Raw genomic sequence first — 15,541 nt, 5'->3', positions numbered from 1 at the left:
TCCCTGCTTGGTGGGGAGCCTGCTTCTCCCTCTCCCACTCCCCCTGCGTTCTCTCTCTCTGTCAAGTAAATAAAATAAAATCTTAAAAAAAAAAAAGATAAGGGACCTTGATAAGGTTTCTGATTATAATACAAAATAAATAATTTTCTCCATTCTATAAAAAATCAGCTAGACATGGAAATTGGAAGACATGTTTCCATTCACAATAGAAACTCAAAACGGAAAACTATTTAGGAACAGATTTAACAATGAAGAACTCATGTAAGATTTTATTCAAAGGCATAAGGCAAGATCTAAACAAATGGAAAGGAAGTACCAAGATCGTGGGTATTAAGATTTTTATGGGGTACCTGGCTGGCTCAGTCAGTAGAACACGCAACTCTTGATCTCAGGGTTGTAGGTTCGAGCCTCATGTCGGGTGTAGAGATTACTTAAAAATAAAATAAATAAAAGATACTTACAACAAAAATCTGTCAAGTCACCCAAAATTAATGTATACCTTTAATGCAATTTTATTTTATTTTTTAAAAGATTTTATTTATTTATTTAAGAGAGAGAGCATGAGCCGGGGGGAGGGGCAGATGGAGAGGGAGAAGCACACTCCCCACTGAGCAAGGAGCCCATGCCCAACTCCATCCCATGAACGTTTTTTAAGTTTTTAAAAGCATACCATAAAATGACTGTAATCCAAACAGTATGATGTTATGATAAGAATGAGCAATAGACCCATGCATGAAACAGAATGGAAAAGCCTGAAATAAATCCAACCATTTTCACATACAACAAAGGTGGAATTTAATTCAGATAAAAAGATGGGTTTATTTACGGGCGCCTGGATGGCTCAGTCGTTAAGCATCTGCCTTCAGCTCAGATCATGATCCCAGGGTCCTGGGATCGAACCTCGCATTGGGCTCCCTGCTCAGTGGGAAGCCTGCTTCTCCCTCTCCCACTCCCCCTGCTTATGTTCCCTCTCTCACTGTCTCTCTCTGTCAAATAAAATCTTAAAAAAAAAAATCTTTAAAAAAATAAAAATAAATTTTTTAAAGGTGGTTTATTTAATAATGCAACTGAATATCCACATAGCAGAAAATAGTTCGATCTTTATCTTACAACATTAAATTTTAAGGCAAACTCAATCAAAAACATAAGAAAAAAACTCCCTAGAGAAAAATCTAGGAGGCTCTTCATATAACTTGAGAGCTGAGGAAATTATTTTAATCAAAATGAGAAACCTAGCTCCTTCCTCATTAGTATAGTGGTGAGTATCCCCGCCTGTCAAAATGAGAAACCCAAAAAGTACAAAAGTAAAATTCCACGTTTCTACTACATAAAAAAAGTAACACATCAAAACAATACAAAGTAGACAAAGAATAGATTGGGAAAAATTTTGCAATGTGGATGACAGATAAGAGGTTAGTATCTGTAATATACAAAAGGCATTTACAAATTTACAAAAACACAAATTGGGGGACACCTGGGTGGCTCAGTCGGTTAAGCGTCTGCCTACACCTCGAGGCCTGATCTCAGGGTCCTGGGATCGAGCCCCACGTCGGGCTCCCTGCTCAGCTGGGAGTCTGCTTCTCCCTCTCCCTCTCCCTCTGTGACCCCAAATAAATAAATAAAATCTTATAAAAAACACAAATCGGGGGCACCTGGGTGGCTTGATCAGTTAAGCGGCGGACTCTTGATTTCAGCTCAGGTCATGATCTCAAGGTCCTGGGATGGAGCCCTCTGCTGGCCTCCATGCTCACTGGGGAGTCTGCTTCATGATTCTCTCTCTCCCTCTCCCCCCCCACCATCCCTCCTGCTCTCTCTCTCAAATAAATTAATCTTTTTAGAAAAACACACAAATTGTTCAACCCTATCCTCATAGGCACTATATATTTAATGTCTCCAAAGATGCTTTCAGTATCTTAACAGTATGCTTTTGTTGGTTATTTAACTGTTCTGTAGTATGTTTGTTTTGTTGCGTTTTGTAATTAAGACATAATTGACATACAACATTATATTAGTTTCAAGTGTTCAACATAATGATTTGGTCTATGTATATACTGATGACAGGCAGGCGACTGGGCTGGAGAAGGAGAGGTTTTGATGACTACACAGAAGGGACTGGACCCATACAAGATGCTAGCCCCAAAGGCAGCTTCGGGCACCAAGGAAGACCCTAACTCAGTCCCCATCTCTCACCAACAAGTGAAGAGTAGGCTGCATCCGTGAGGAGGACAACACTGCCATCATCCACTTCTGGCTGCACAAAAGTGAGACCCAGCGATGCCCTAGCTATGGAACCCATGACAAGCTGGGGCCCCACCAGTTGCCCCACTGAACCTTGGCACTAACTTACTCAAAACGTGCTGTTTTAAGTTTCTTCTTTCCAGTAAAGACTAGCCATTGCATTGGCTGCTTCTCCCACAAAATAGATATATGGATATAGATCGTGAAATGATTACCACAATAAGTGTAGTTAAAGTCCATCCCTACACCTAGCTGAACAAATTTCGTTCTTGTGACGAGAACTCTTAAGGTCTACTCTCTTAGCCACTTTCAAATATGAAGTACAGCATTGTTAACCATAGTCACAGCTCCAGGACTTACTTATTTTGTAACCGGAAGTTTGTACCTTTTAACCCACTTTACTCATTTCACCCAGCGCCAGCCCCCACCTCTGGCAACCACCAATCTGTTCTCTGTATCAGTGAGATCAGCTTTGTTTTGATGGTTCTTTTAGATGCCACATATAAGTGAGATCATATGGTATCTGTCTTTCTCTGAGTTATTTCACTTAGCATAATGGCCAGAAGGTTCAGGCGAGTTATTGCAAATGGCAGGATTTCCTTCCTTTCTATGGCTGAACGGGGTGTGTGTGTGGGGGGGTGACATTTTCCTTATCCATTCATCCATTAATGGACACAGGTTGTTTCCATTTCTTGGCTACTGTAAATACTGCTGCAGTGAACACGGGGTACAGATACCTTTTCAAGATAATGTTTATTGTTTCCTTTGATAAATCCCCAGAAGTGGGATTGCTGGATCATATGTCAGTTCTAATTTTTATTTTTTGAGGAACCTCCATACTGTTTCCATAGTGACTGTACCAGTTTGCATTCCCACTGACAGTGCACAAGGGTTCCTTTTTCTCTACATCCTCGTCAACACTTGTTATTTCTTGTCTTTTTGAGGATCGCCATTCTAACAGGTGTGAGGTGAGATCTCATTGTGGTTTTGATTTGCATATCCCTGACGATGAGTGATGTTGAGCATGTTTTCATGTCCTTGGCGGTCAAATGTATGTCTGTAGCATGTCTATGATATAGGAACGTCATGGGAAAAATGTTTTTCAATATATTTTTTGAAATTTCTTTTTCCATGTGAAGTTTATTCCTTGTGAAATTTTTCCCATGAATCACGCTCTCTCTCTGTCTCTCTCTCTCCTTCCTTGTTTGTTTTATGCAGCAGAGTGAGTCCTAGAATAAAACCAAGTGTTTAGCTCACACTACTCGGAACCTAAGATCACAGAGTGGCATTTCTGTTCTGTTTTTAACTTTCTTATTGGCTATTTCATTTTATCACCCCTGCCTTAATATAGTTTCTACAAATTCATCACAGGCTTTATGATTTAATGCAAACACTCCGGCTTGAGAACAGGAAGCAGGGGGAGGGAGGGAGAGAGCTAGAGCCAGTTTCTACTCACAATATGACTTGATATGCTATTGTTTCTGATCCTAAAGAGGACAGAGATCCTAATAAACTTAAGCATGGGATTTATCCCCTTAGGAGAAATGTTCACATTAAGTTAGAGAAATGAATGCCACCAGTTATGGATTGATGGGGTTTAAAGAAAAAAAAAAAGAACTCACAGAAAGCTTGTGCAAACATTTCTCACAGGATAATTGATTTCTAAAGGTTGAGTATAAGTCCACATCAGCTTGAGGATTCTTTTGATGATTCAACAAAGTGATATCAAATCAGGGAAATTGAAACTTACCTTTCCCTGACATTTATTTCTCTCTGATCCAGTTTTCTCCCTAGAGTCTGGTTTATCAGGAAATTCTGTTAACAAACCAACCCAACACGGTCAGCCCAGGAACAACTGTTTTCTGTAAATACAGAGGGTAGCATTAGTGTTAACAGAATACTGAATGGTAAACACTCCCCTAAATCATGATGGAAGCTCTGAACCAAACTAATGACACTGAACCATTTGCTGAGTAGCAGAGACCATAAGGAGCCACTCAGGTTTTACTTCCTAAGAGTTACAGTCTTGCTGCTTCTAAAGTCGGCTCTGGTTTGGTTTGGTTTGGTTTCTGGCTGGAAAGGTTACTTCGGTAAAGCACATGTTTTCTCCTAGCATTGTTTGTGGGGTACCTGGCTGGCTCAGTCCGTAGAGCATGCGACTCTTGATCACGGGGTTGTGGGTCCGAGACCCACGCTGGGTGTAGATATTACTTAAAAATAAGATCTTTTGGGGCGCCTGGGTGGCTCAGACGGTTAAGCGTCTGCCTTCGGCTCAGGTCATGATCCCAGGGTCCTGGGATCGAGTCCCGCATCGGGCTCCCTGCTCCTTGGGAGCCTGCTTCTCCCTCTGCTTCTCTCTCTGTCTCTCATGAATAAATAAATAAACAAAATCTAAAAAAAAAAAGATCTTTTTTCTTCTTTTTTTAAGATTTTGTTTATTTATTTGGCAGAGAGAGAGAGCACAGGCAGAGGCAGAGGGAGAAGCAGGCTCCCCACTAAGCAGGGAGCCTGACACAAGGCTCGATCCCAGGACCCTGGGATCGTAACCTGAGCCGAAGGCAGACGCTTAACTGACTGAGCCACTCGGGCCCCCCTTAAAAATAAGATCTTAAGAAAAAGAAGAAGAAATTAATGCACAATTCACCTTTTGCCTTTGGAGGACCTCAATTCTTGCTGAGTTTGAGGTTTGGTTTTCTTGGCGTTTTTTTTGATCCTGATACCTAGATCAACCTCCAACTCGAACCATGTTGGTAAATGCTTTTGCACCCAAATCTCTGGAATGTTTTAGAAAGCAAAACTGGTTTTTCCTTGTTGGTGATCTTAAAAAGTATGCTTAGCAGTTTTATTTATTAAAATAAAACTTAATTAAAATACTATTAAGTGGGCGCCTAGGTGGCTCAGTCAGTTAAGCGACTGCCTTCGGCTCAGGTCATAATCCCAGGGTCCTGGGATCGAGCCCCGCATCAGGCTCCCTGCTCCGTGGGAAGCCTGCTTCTCCCTCTCCCACTCCCCCTGCTTGTGTTCCCTCTCTCGTTGTGTCTCTCTGTCAAATAAATAAATGAAATCTTTAAAAAAAAAACCATGATATTCTTTCTGTAAGTTAAAAAAATACTGTTAACTACTATTCTTTAACTGCAATCTTAAGTATCTATAGTATGTGGTCTTAGTGCATTTGTTTAACTGTGTATTTTATTTTGAAGTAAAATCTAAGATAAAATATATACTATACACATAGAGACCTAGAAAACTTAGTTTGTGGGGCACAATATTGGATCACTAACTGTTCTGGGTAACATTTATGTAACATTTTTCTTTCCTAGAAACTTTTATAATGTAGTTCTACTTTGATGATGTGAATGAATGCATATTTTTAAAAAATATTACCAGGTCCAGTACTATTCTTATACTTTATACTACAAGGAATTTAGCCCAGTGGGTTTTAAATAAAACATTGTTGATCGGACTATTACAGCAAATTCTTTTTTCTCCAGCTCACATGGACCATTCACCAAGATAGACCACATGGTGGGCCATAAAACACACATTAACAAATTTAAATAGAAATCATAAATGTCTGTTCTCAGACCAAAATGCAATTAAACTAGAAATCAGTAACAGAAAGATAACTGGAAAAATCCCAACATATGTGGAGATCTAACAACATACTTCTAAACAACACACGAATCAAATAAGAAACCTCAAGAGAAACTTTAAAATATGCTTAACTAATGGAAATAAAACACAACTTATCAAAAGTTGTGGGATGCAGCAGAAAGGGTGCTTAAAGGGAAACTTATAGGGGCGCCTGGGTGGTTCAGTTGGTTAAGCGACAGCCTTTGGCTCAGGTCATGATCCTGGAGTCTCTGGATCGAGTCCCGCACCGGGCTCCCTGCTCGGCAGGGAGCCTGCTTCTGCCTCTGACCCTCCCCCCTCTCATGTGCTCTCTCTCTCTCATTCTCTCTGTCTCAAATAAATAAATAAAATCTTTTTAAAAAAATTAAAAAAAAAAGGGAAACTTATAGCATCGAATGCATGCCTTAGAAAAGAAAGTTCCAAAATCAAAAAGTTTAGAAATAAAATAATGACACATCTTACAACTTGAACATTTTAGATTCAATGGAATATGGTAGAGCAGACAACATTCTCTGATCTTACTGCAGTAAGTCTGGAAATTAATAACAAACCCATTAAAAAAAAAAAAAACCCTATCACCTGGAATTTTAAAACCCTTTCTTAAAAATGCTTGAGACAAAGCAGAGGTATAAACCCAAATTACAGAGCATCTAGAAAACAGAAATAATGAGAAGAACACACAAAAGGCTATGGGATACAGCTAAAGCAATGTTCAGAGGAAAATTCATAGCATGTAAGTAACTACATCAATAAATAAAAAATGAAATGAATTAAATATCCAACTCAGAAAAATGAGGACCCTTAAACAAATGAAAAGATGCCGAAAGCCACTCATAATAAGAGAAATACATGAACATGAGAGACTATGGACTCTGAGAAACAAACTGAGAGTGTTAGAGGGGAAGGGGGCGGGGGGATGGGTTAGCCTGGTGATGGGTATTAAGGAGGGCACGTCTTGCATGGAGCACTGGGTGTTATATGAAAACAATGATGTGTGGATCACTACATCAAAAATTAATGATGTATTGTATGGTGACTAATAACATAATAAAATAAAATTTTTAAAAAAGAGAGAGAGAGAAATACAAGTTAAAGCTATCCTGAAATACCATGTGCCTCTTAAATGAGCCACAATTTGGCGGGGCGGAAAAAAGAAGAAGGAGGAAAGAAAAAAACCTAACAGGCTGTGTTGGCAAGACTATAGGAAACCTGTAACTTTCATTGCTGGAGCAACACAAGTCTAGGAATTTATCCCAGGATCCACTTCGCATTTATGTACAAAGTTTATAATAGCAAGTAAACTGAAAGCAATTTAAGTATCCCTTAGTGGGGGGCAAATTAAATTGAGTAATGTCCATGCAATGTAAAGTATGCAACTTTTCATTAAAAAGGAGGAAAACAGGAGCACCTGGGTGTCTCAGTTTGTTGAGTGTCTAACTCTTAATTTCAGCTCAGGTCTTGACCTCAGGGTCGGGAGATCAAGCCCGGCATCAGCTCTACGTTCAGCATGGAGTTAGCTTGGGATTATCTCCTTCTGCCCCTCCCCCGATATCTCCCTCTCTCTCTCTTTCTCTCTCTAATAAATAAATATTTCTTTAAAGGTGGAAAACAGGGCACATGGGTGGCTCAGTTGGCTAAGCTTCTGCCTTCAGCTCAGGGTCCTGGGATTGAGCCCCGTGTCGGGCTCCCCACTCAGTGAAAGTCTGCTTCTCCCTCTCCCTCAGCCCCCTCCACCCTGCTCGTGGTGTCTCTCTCTCTCTCTCAAATAAATAAATAAAATCTTTTAAAATAAAAAAGAGGAAAACAAGGAAGAATGAAGAAGTCTATGTAGCAATGTGGAGCAGAAAGAGAAGATGCTACAATTTACGTGAAAATATGGGGGCGGGGAGCAGAAGATATCTATTGCCAATAATCCCAATGCACAACCAATAGATACCCCTGCTTCTAGGGATGAGAACTGGGTGTCTGGGGCAGGGGTAAGAAGGGGGCTTTGCACTTTATACCTTTTGAATTTTATGAATTCACTAACAGTTCAAATAAATAAAATGTAACTTCAAAAGAAATCCCCAGCCAGGAAATAACTTCTTCCCCCTCTTCTGAAATCCTTCAGCTCTCACTTCTGGGCATCTCGTTGGCCAGCACTGCAGACATCGTGGGGGTGCCCAGGAAGGGAGAGGAATAGCATCACAGCTGAACTAAAGGAGGGGGACGTCTTGTCCTAAATCCAAAGAGCCCCAGATGCTTCAAGCTAATCCATCTCCCTGTCAGTGACCCAAACCCTGCCCCCCACAGTCCCAGCCCCTCCCTTGGCCTGGTACAAGTAACAGGTGCTACCCTGCCCCTGTTATTGAGACAGAGCCCAGCCTCTTGGCCCTGCCAGCCCCCCTTCCTCGCAGAGAACCAGATGCTCCCCACTTCCCCCATGGCTTCTCCAGAGTATCCCTGCTCCCCACCAAGTACAGGCTGCCAGGGAGAGAAGAGATACCCAGCAGCCCCTCTGACAATTCAAAGAAGTGCACATGTGGGGCACCTGGCTGGCTCAGTTGGTAAAGCCTGCAACTCTTGATCTTGGCATTGTAACTTTGAGCCCAACGTTGGGTGTAGAGCTTACTTTAAAAAAAAGCAAGGGGGGGGGGAGCGCCTGGGTGGCTCAGTCCTTCGGCTCAGGTCCTGATCCCAGGGTCCTGGGATCGAGCCCCACATCGGGCTCCCTGCTCGGCGGGAGGCCTGCTTCTCCCTCTCCCACTCCCCCTGCTTGTGTTGCCCTCTCGCTGTGTCTCTCTCTGTCAAATAAATAAAATCTTAATAAAAATTAATTAATTAATTAATTAAAAAAAAAAAAAAGAAGTGCACCCGTGCCTGTGAATCAGGGTCTTTTGCCTCAGGCCAGGGCGGGAGAGGACAGGTGGGGTGATAGAAATGACAAAGTACCACGTAAGGGAGGCAAGGAAGGAGAGGAGGGCTAGATAAATGGGGGCATGGAAGGAACTAGAGTGTTGCCATCTCACAACAAACATGTTCCACTTTCCTCCAACCCCAAGGTCCCTGTGGATTTCATGCTCCCCACCCCCGCCAGCCCTCCAACCTACAGAGAAGGACTTAGGGGACAGGGTACCCTTCCCCTTGAGTCTTGATCATGAAGATCATGGAGCCCCAGGAAATGGAGTGGTCTGGGTGGAAGGAAGAGTTTCCAGAAGTGGCCCCGGAGATGGGAGGTGGTCAGGGAAGAGTCAGGGAGAGGGGGCCTGGGACTGAGAGGCCCCTGTACCGAGCTGTGGGTCCAGGACAGAATGGGGAGCCTAAGGAGGCACTAAGCTCCTCTGGCCACAGTGGAGGCTGAGCATTCCACACCCTCGGGCCCTGGCCTGGCTCAGGAGGGCCGTATCTCACCGTCGGGGGAGGTCTCTGGCTATGGGAGTCTAGTAGAGGTATGAGGTCCCAAATGGGGAGGAGGACAGTCCCCTGAAGACTGCGGAGACTGTCACACATCCTTCTTCTCCCCCAGAGCTGAGTGTTCTGCACCTGCTCTCTTCATTCAAAATGCTGGGGCAATGCCCAGCACCTCTGGCCCAGACCTGAGTGAGGCCCGAGAGGGTGGAGGGACAGAAGGGCAGTAGGGGAGAACGGGAGGCAGGGACAAAGCTGTCGAGGAAGCACAGGAGACCTGCCCCACACTTTTTCTTGTCTCGGACTCTAGGGGTTAATTTTCTGGAAGGCACAGAAAAAAAGGTGAGTGACTCCAAAGCTTATCAACACTATCACAGGTCAGAGTTCTCATGCAGGGCCACCACTTAGCCACTGAGGAGGAAGTAAGCAAAAACTTAACTTCTCCGTGTGTCAGTTTCGGTTTCCTGACTGTTACGTCATAAGGATGAAAGAACAGGTGCACCCATCCCACTGCAAGGCTGGAGCCAGAATTCAATAGGCTGACACTTAGCAAAGATTTCAGGCCAGCAGCTGCTAAACTACAAGCGCCCAGTAACACTACTGTGGACCTGACACTGGGTCTGGGCTCCTCGCCAACTGCACTCTGGTGTCCCCAGTGGTGTGGATATTCACCTCGGGGCTCCACCTGTCCACAGGACCGCTGGCCAAACAGCCAATGTTGCAGCCAGCCTACACTGTCCCCAGGCAAGCTGGGGGATCCCAGACACACCCTCCCCACCTCTGCACCACGTGTGTGTCGGATGCTTCCTCTCACTGCAACCACGGCCAGGTTCATCTGAGGGGAACGTCTGCTTTGGGACGGCTCTCCCTGGCTGGCTGATACCTACAGGGCAGCCGGGAGCGACTGGCAATGTTTTCAGGAGCTCCCTGGGTGTCAAACAGAGAGAGAACCTAGTGCGACCTCACCAGCTGCTTCCGAGAAGTCATCCAGGGTGCACTGCTAACATTTCAACCAAAGCCAGCATCAGGGTAGGCTGGTGCCTGTGTGGAAACAGGATCAGAGCAGACTGTGGGTCAGCACACCAGAGAGCCTGTCAGGTGGGCGCTGAGCTCTCCTCCAGGATCCTGAGTTCCTTTGGGGTTCTGACCCAGGGCAGATAAGTGGTAAACATGGGGCTAAACATACTCCCGGTGAATTACAGCATACATTTCACTCCTTTGGGACCATTACAGCTCCTGGGCAGAGATCAACCCGAGAATCACACTGATGTCTGTCATTAATCAATCTGAGGCACAAGGATATGATACCCCCACTCGACCCTCTCCCCAGCCAGAGATGGGGTGAGGATAAACTAAAGGATGTTTGATGAACAGCATGGGGAATACTGTAAACTGGTTACGTATTTAACAGAATTGTGAAAATAAAATGAGTCGATCCAGGGACGCCTGGGTGGCTCAGTCAGTTAAGCATTTGCTCTTGGCTCAGGTCATGATCCCAGGGTCCTGGGATCGAGTCCCACATGGGGCTCCCTGTTCAGTGGGGAGTCTGCTTCTCCCTATGCCTGCCATTACCCCTGCTTGTGCTCTCTCTCTGACAATAAATTTTATTGACAATAAATTATAATAAAATTTATTATAAATAAATATAATAAAATCTTAAAAGGGGGGGGGGCGCCTGGTGGCTCAGGCGTTAAGTGTCTGCCTTCGGCTCAGGTCATGATCCCAGGACCCTGGGATTGAGCCCCGCATCAGGCTCCCTGCTCAGCAGGAAGCCTGCTTCTCCCACTCCCCCTGCTTGTGTTCCCTCTCTCGCTGTGTCTCCCCTCTCTCGCTGTGTCTCTCTCGGTCAAATAAATAAATAAAATCTTAAAAAAAAAAAAAAAAAAGTCTATCCAGAGACAGGCTAAAAGTTGGGTGAAATGCTCAAAACTAGCAAAAAAGGGGGGAAAAGTACAAATAGGATGGATGGGTGATTCTGAGCAGGAATCATGCATAAATACGTAACTTGGATCGGGTGGGAATTTTAGCCCAACCTGCAGGAGGGGTCAGAGGATGGGGTGGAGAAAGGGGAGGAGAGTCTCTTGCATGGCTCATGCTCCCAACTCTTTAAGTCGACGACCCCGCCTGATGGGGATAGGGACAGTGGCTTCACCAGGAGCCCTCCAGCCTTAAGTGGGGAGGGAATCCCCTGAGGACATCCAGAACCAGCGTCCCTACCTTGTTCTGCACGCGGGGGCGGTGGGAGGACCCGGGTCGGGGCGTTGCGCCGCCAGAGCCGGGCCCGCCGCCCTCACCCCCACCCCAGCACGCTCACCGGTTGCCGCCTTGGCCGCCCCTCCTCTGGCAGCTCATGACGAAGACGCTCAGCGCCACCACCTGCAGCAGCACCAGCCGGAGCCGCGGCCCCGCCAGGCCTCCGCGCAGCGCCCCCCAGCGGATGTCCCGAGGAACTGCGTTTCCGTGGAGAAGCAGTTAGAGCGGGGGGGGGGGGGGTCACAGGTCACTAAAATCCCAGAACGTGGTGGTGTTCAAGAGAGAGAGCGCGTGGGGGGCGTCGTCCCCGAGTTGAGACACTTTAGAAGTGTGTTTCAGTCCTGCACTAAAAGAGGCAAAGGAAGGCATTTGGCAGAGGATGGCTGTTCCCCAGTACCTTCTCCCTTTCCTCCCTTAGTATTAGAACAGCCAAATTTTAGGTGAGTACAGTCTTCCAGAACAAAAGCTACATCTCTGAACCTCGGGCATAGCCAGTTGTGACCTCGGGATTAAGTTCTGGCCAAAGCAATATAAACCGAAGTGCTGTGTGTATGATTGATTTCCAAGAAATGTCCTTAAAGGGAGAAGTGATGATCTTTGTCAGTCCTTCCTCCTGCCGGCTGGCTGGAATGCAGATGTGATGATCCAAGGAACCAGCAGACACATTACACCACGCAGTGGAAGCTACACGCTGAGGATGGTTAAGTAACACAATTCTATGCAAAGTAAACTGGTCCCTGACGTTAAGGGTGCTCTGCCCATCCTGTGTGGTCTACTTCTGGATCTCTTTTTTTTTTTTTTTTAAGATTTTATTTATTTATTTGACAGAGAGAGCGAGAGAGCAGAAGCAGGGAGAACAGTAGAGGGAGAGAGAGAAGCAGGCTCCCCGCCAAACAGGGAGCCCGATGCGGGGCTCGATCCCAGGACCCTGAGATCATGACCTGAGCCGAAGGCAGACGCTTAACGACTGAGCCACCCAGGCGCCCCCTGGATCTCTTTTACATAAGAGAGAAATGGATTTCCATTATATTTCATTCATGCCATTATCATTTGGTTTTCTGTCTCACATAACTGAACTGAATCCTAACCAATAAACAGAGGAGATAAAAATCCTCTTTGCTGGCAGAAGTGGGGCAAGGATGTAACAGAAGTAGTGGTCCCTTGTATTAACAAAGGTTTAGGAGAAGCTCAAGCTAAAAAGAGGACTGTTCCTGAAATTTCTATCCATTTTTAAGAAGAGGCTCAAATCCTTGACCATCTCCCTTTGTAACCAGAGGGGGTCCCTTTTAGTTCTTGTGCCTGCTGACTGCCCACAGCACCTTCTTCTGATCCACACAGTCTCAGGAGGTCAGTTTGGACTGACTGTGGGGACACCTAGTCCAGCATGGCTCCTCATGTGATCCTCAGACCACCCTCATGAGACTACCCTAACGACTTGCTAAAACTGCAGACTTTAAGGACTCCACCCAACCCTAGATGGATCAGTCCCTCCAGTGGTCCCCATGATTCTGACAGACACTCAAGTCCAATCCACCATTTTACTTGTGGGGAAACTGAGGCCCAGGGAAGGAGTGGAAATCTCCAGAAGTCTGACAGCAGAGCTCTAGGCAAGAACCCAGTAATCAGGTCCTCCAGTCCAGGGTTTACTCCAATGCCATGTGAATCCTCTGTCCTGGCTCTCTCAGGTGGTCCCTTGCTAATTTAAAGACTGTCTGAGATGGGACACGATCTGCACGGTCTCCTCCATCCTCACAATCCTGGGACAAATTGCAGGCTGAGGATACACCTGTGGCCCCTCAGCACATCTCTCAGATTTGCTTGCAGCTGCAGAGCCCTGGCCGCATCTACTAAGCAGGAACAGGACCTGCCTGCCCTCGGACTCCATGCAGACTTGCAGATTCATCTGTCTGGACATTCAACTGACCCCTCCCTGAGCCAGGGCCTGGGGAAGCACATCAGGGGCTCTCCAAAAGCAGGACACCCTCCTGGAATCCCAACCTATGCCCTACCAGACCTGCTGCCCTTCCTCCCATTTCCCCGTGCAGCCCTGCCCTGCCCTCCCCGTGCCTGGGGGATGGGAAGGATGGTGTTTTCATAAATGGCTGCATCTCTTCCTGCCCCAGATTCTCAAGCATCCTTGGATGCCTCTTCCCCCTCCCTCTCCTGCTGGCTGAACTTCCATGGCCCACCCCCGCCCCTGGAAGGAATAAAGCTCTGACTGACTTCAGAACACTGCAAGACCTGTTTTGCCCTTACCTCCCATGGATACCCCACAGGTATGGCCCCCACTGATGCCACGCCCAAGCAGGCGGGAACTACCTTTGTCCTTGCTCTCAACTCCAGCCCCTGCACACACATCTGAGCACCTTTTCCCTTGGCAAAATCCATTTATTCCCACCCAGCTGAATATAGGGTCTTTTTCCCTGGGAGATTCCAGCCCATCCTGGATGCCCTGTCCTTGACTCAAAGGCAGGTCCAGTCTTAGGTCAGCATTGACCTCTTTAGGACAACATGCCTTGTCCTTTCACCTTCTAAGCCATGTAAGGTATCACTAGTTCATAACTACCTGGGCTATAAGCTATCTCTATCCTCCCTAGGAGCTCATGATTTAAAAAGTCAGGTGAGGCACCTGCGTGGTACAGCCCATTCGGGAAAGTGACAAGGAGACAAGGCCCCATCACTACCAGGGCCTTTTATGGGCCCCAAATCCCTACCGCTTCAGGCCCGGTGCAGGCCTCTGCTCATTCACTCACAGTTTGTTTTCATCATTCTAATAATTCATAATGACCACGCTCAGAAACCTGCCTCAGGTCCTTCTCTCCCGCAGTAACACCGACTGTCCATTTTTCTGTCCCCTACCCAAACCCACAAGCCTTATGCCTGCTCTTGAGAGAGTGGTACTGGGGAAGTGGTCTGATCAGTGGGGAGCTCTCAACCAGTGGGGCCAGGACACTGAAAGGAGGATGCAGGAAACCTCGGTGTTCACGCGGGGTAATTTGGGGTGCCTGAAGAGCGAAGGGCGGAAAGCGGAAATGGTGAGAACGGACTGTGTGAGGTTAATCTCAGCACGCCTAAACCCCATACCAGTCTCCGAGGCCCGAAGCGGCTCCCTTTGGCGCCATCTGGCGGTCGTCGCGCGCGAGCGGATAGTGGACGCAGCGCGGGTCCCCGGGCCTGCGGGGACCGGTTCCCGCGGGGCGGATGGGCTGGGGGGCGCCCAGCTTGGGGAGCCGGGACCGCGCGGCCCGGGGCGGGGAACGTCTCTGGATTCGGACGGACCTCATGAACCCCGCCAGGCCCCGAGAAGACCCGGGGACGCCAGCCCCTAGCTGTAGCAGACCCGCGGCCGCAGGCCGGGGCGCTGCGGGGCGCTGCGGGGCGCTGGGCGCTCGAGTCAACGTGCGCGCGCCCGCGCGCCCCACGCAGCATCCCGCACCGCCGCGTGCGCGCACGCACGCCCCAACGCTTGCCCGCGCCGGCCGGTCTCCCACGCAGCGAGCGGGCCGTGGGCGCCCGAGCCCACTGCTCGGGAGTGGAAGGCCTTTCCGAGGGGCGCACTCCTGCAGGCACACCGCTGCACGCTTTTTCCACCCTCACCTCGGGCGTGGGGACGCCGCCGCGGCCGCACTGTTCCCATGGGTGATCCCCTGGAAGGGGGGTCATGGGGGTCCGTGCGGCCCAGGCCCCTCCGAGCAGCCTGGGGGCTGCCGGGCCAGGCCGCTCCCACCTGCCGGCCGCGGCGGCCAATGAAAGCTTGGTCTGGTGATGTCATGCCCCGACCGGACCCTGGTGACGAAAGTCCCAGGTCACCCGTCAGGGAACCAGTGCAAACCCACCCGCGGGGGTTCCGGAAGTTTCCACTGCGGCAGCAGAGTGCGGCCTCGCCCCGCAGCCCTGCGCGTGCCACCACGTTTTGCCTTCTGGGGTGTCCCCGAGTCACCTCTCCCTTGCCCCGGGGGTCTTCTTCCGTGGGCCCCCCCTTCATTTCCACTCGTGATCTCATGTTCTCACCTTCATTCCCACAGGTGTG

The 15,541-nt window shown here is 47.7% G+C and overlaps 1 protein-coding gene across 1 annotated transcript in view; it reads right to left on the bottom strand.

Moving 5' to 3' along the window:
• Positions 1 to 14,795, bottom strand: part of LOC117999239 (mucin-3A-like) — a 36,878-nt gene extending 22,083 nt beyond the window's left edge. The window contains exons 1-3 of the mRNA XM_034988179.1: positions 14,596 to 14,795; positions 14,381 to 14,463; positions 11,573 to 11,708 (exon numbers count right to left, since the gene is read on the bottom strand). Coding sequence (XP_034844070.1) covers positions 11,573 to 11,708; positions 14,381 to 14,463; positions 14,596 to 14,795 — 419 coding nt within the window. The remainder of the gene's footprint in view (positions 1 to 11,572; positions 11,709 to 14,380; positions 14,464 to 14,595) is intronic.
• Between the last annotated feature and the right edge of the window lie 746 nt (positions 14,796 to 15,541).

Source organism: Mirounga leonina, unplaced genomic scaffold, assembly GCF_011800145.1.
Source record: "Mirounga leonina isolate KUSES-001 unplaced genomic scaffold, KU_Mleo_1.0 Mir_454, whole genome shotgun sequence".
Lineage (NCBI taxonomy): Eukaryota > Metazoa > Chordata > Mammalia > Carnivora > Phocidae > Mirounga > Mirounga leonina.
The sequence above is the reverse complement of the archived record's forward strand: the minus strand, read 5'-3'. Positions and strand labels throughout refer to the sequence as shown.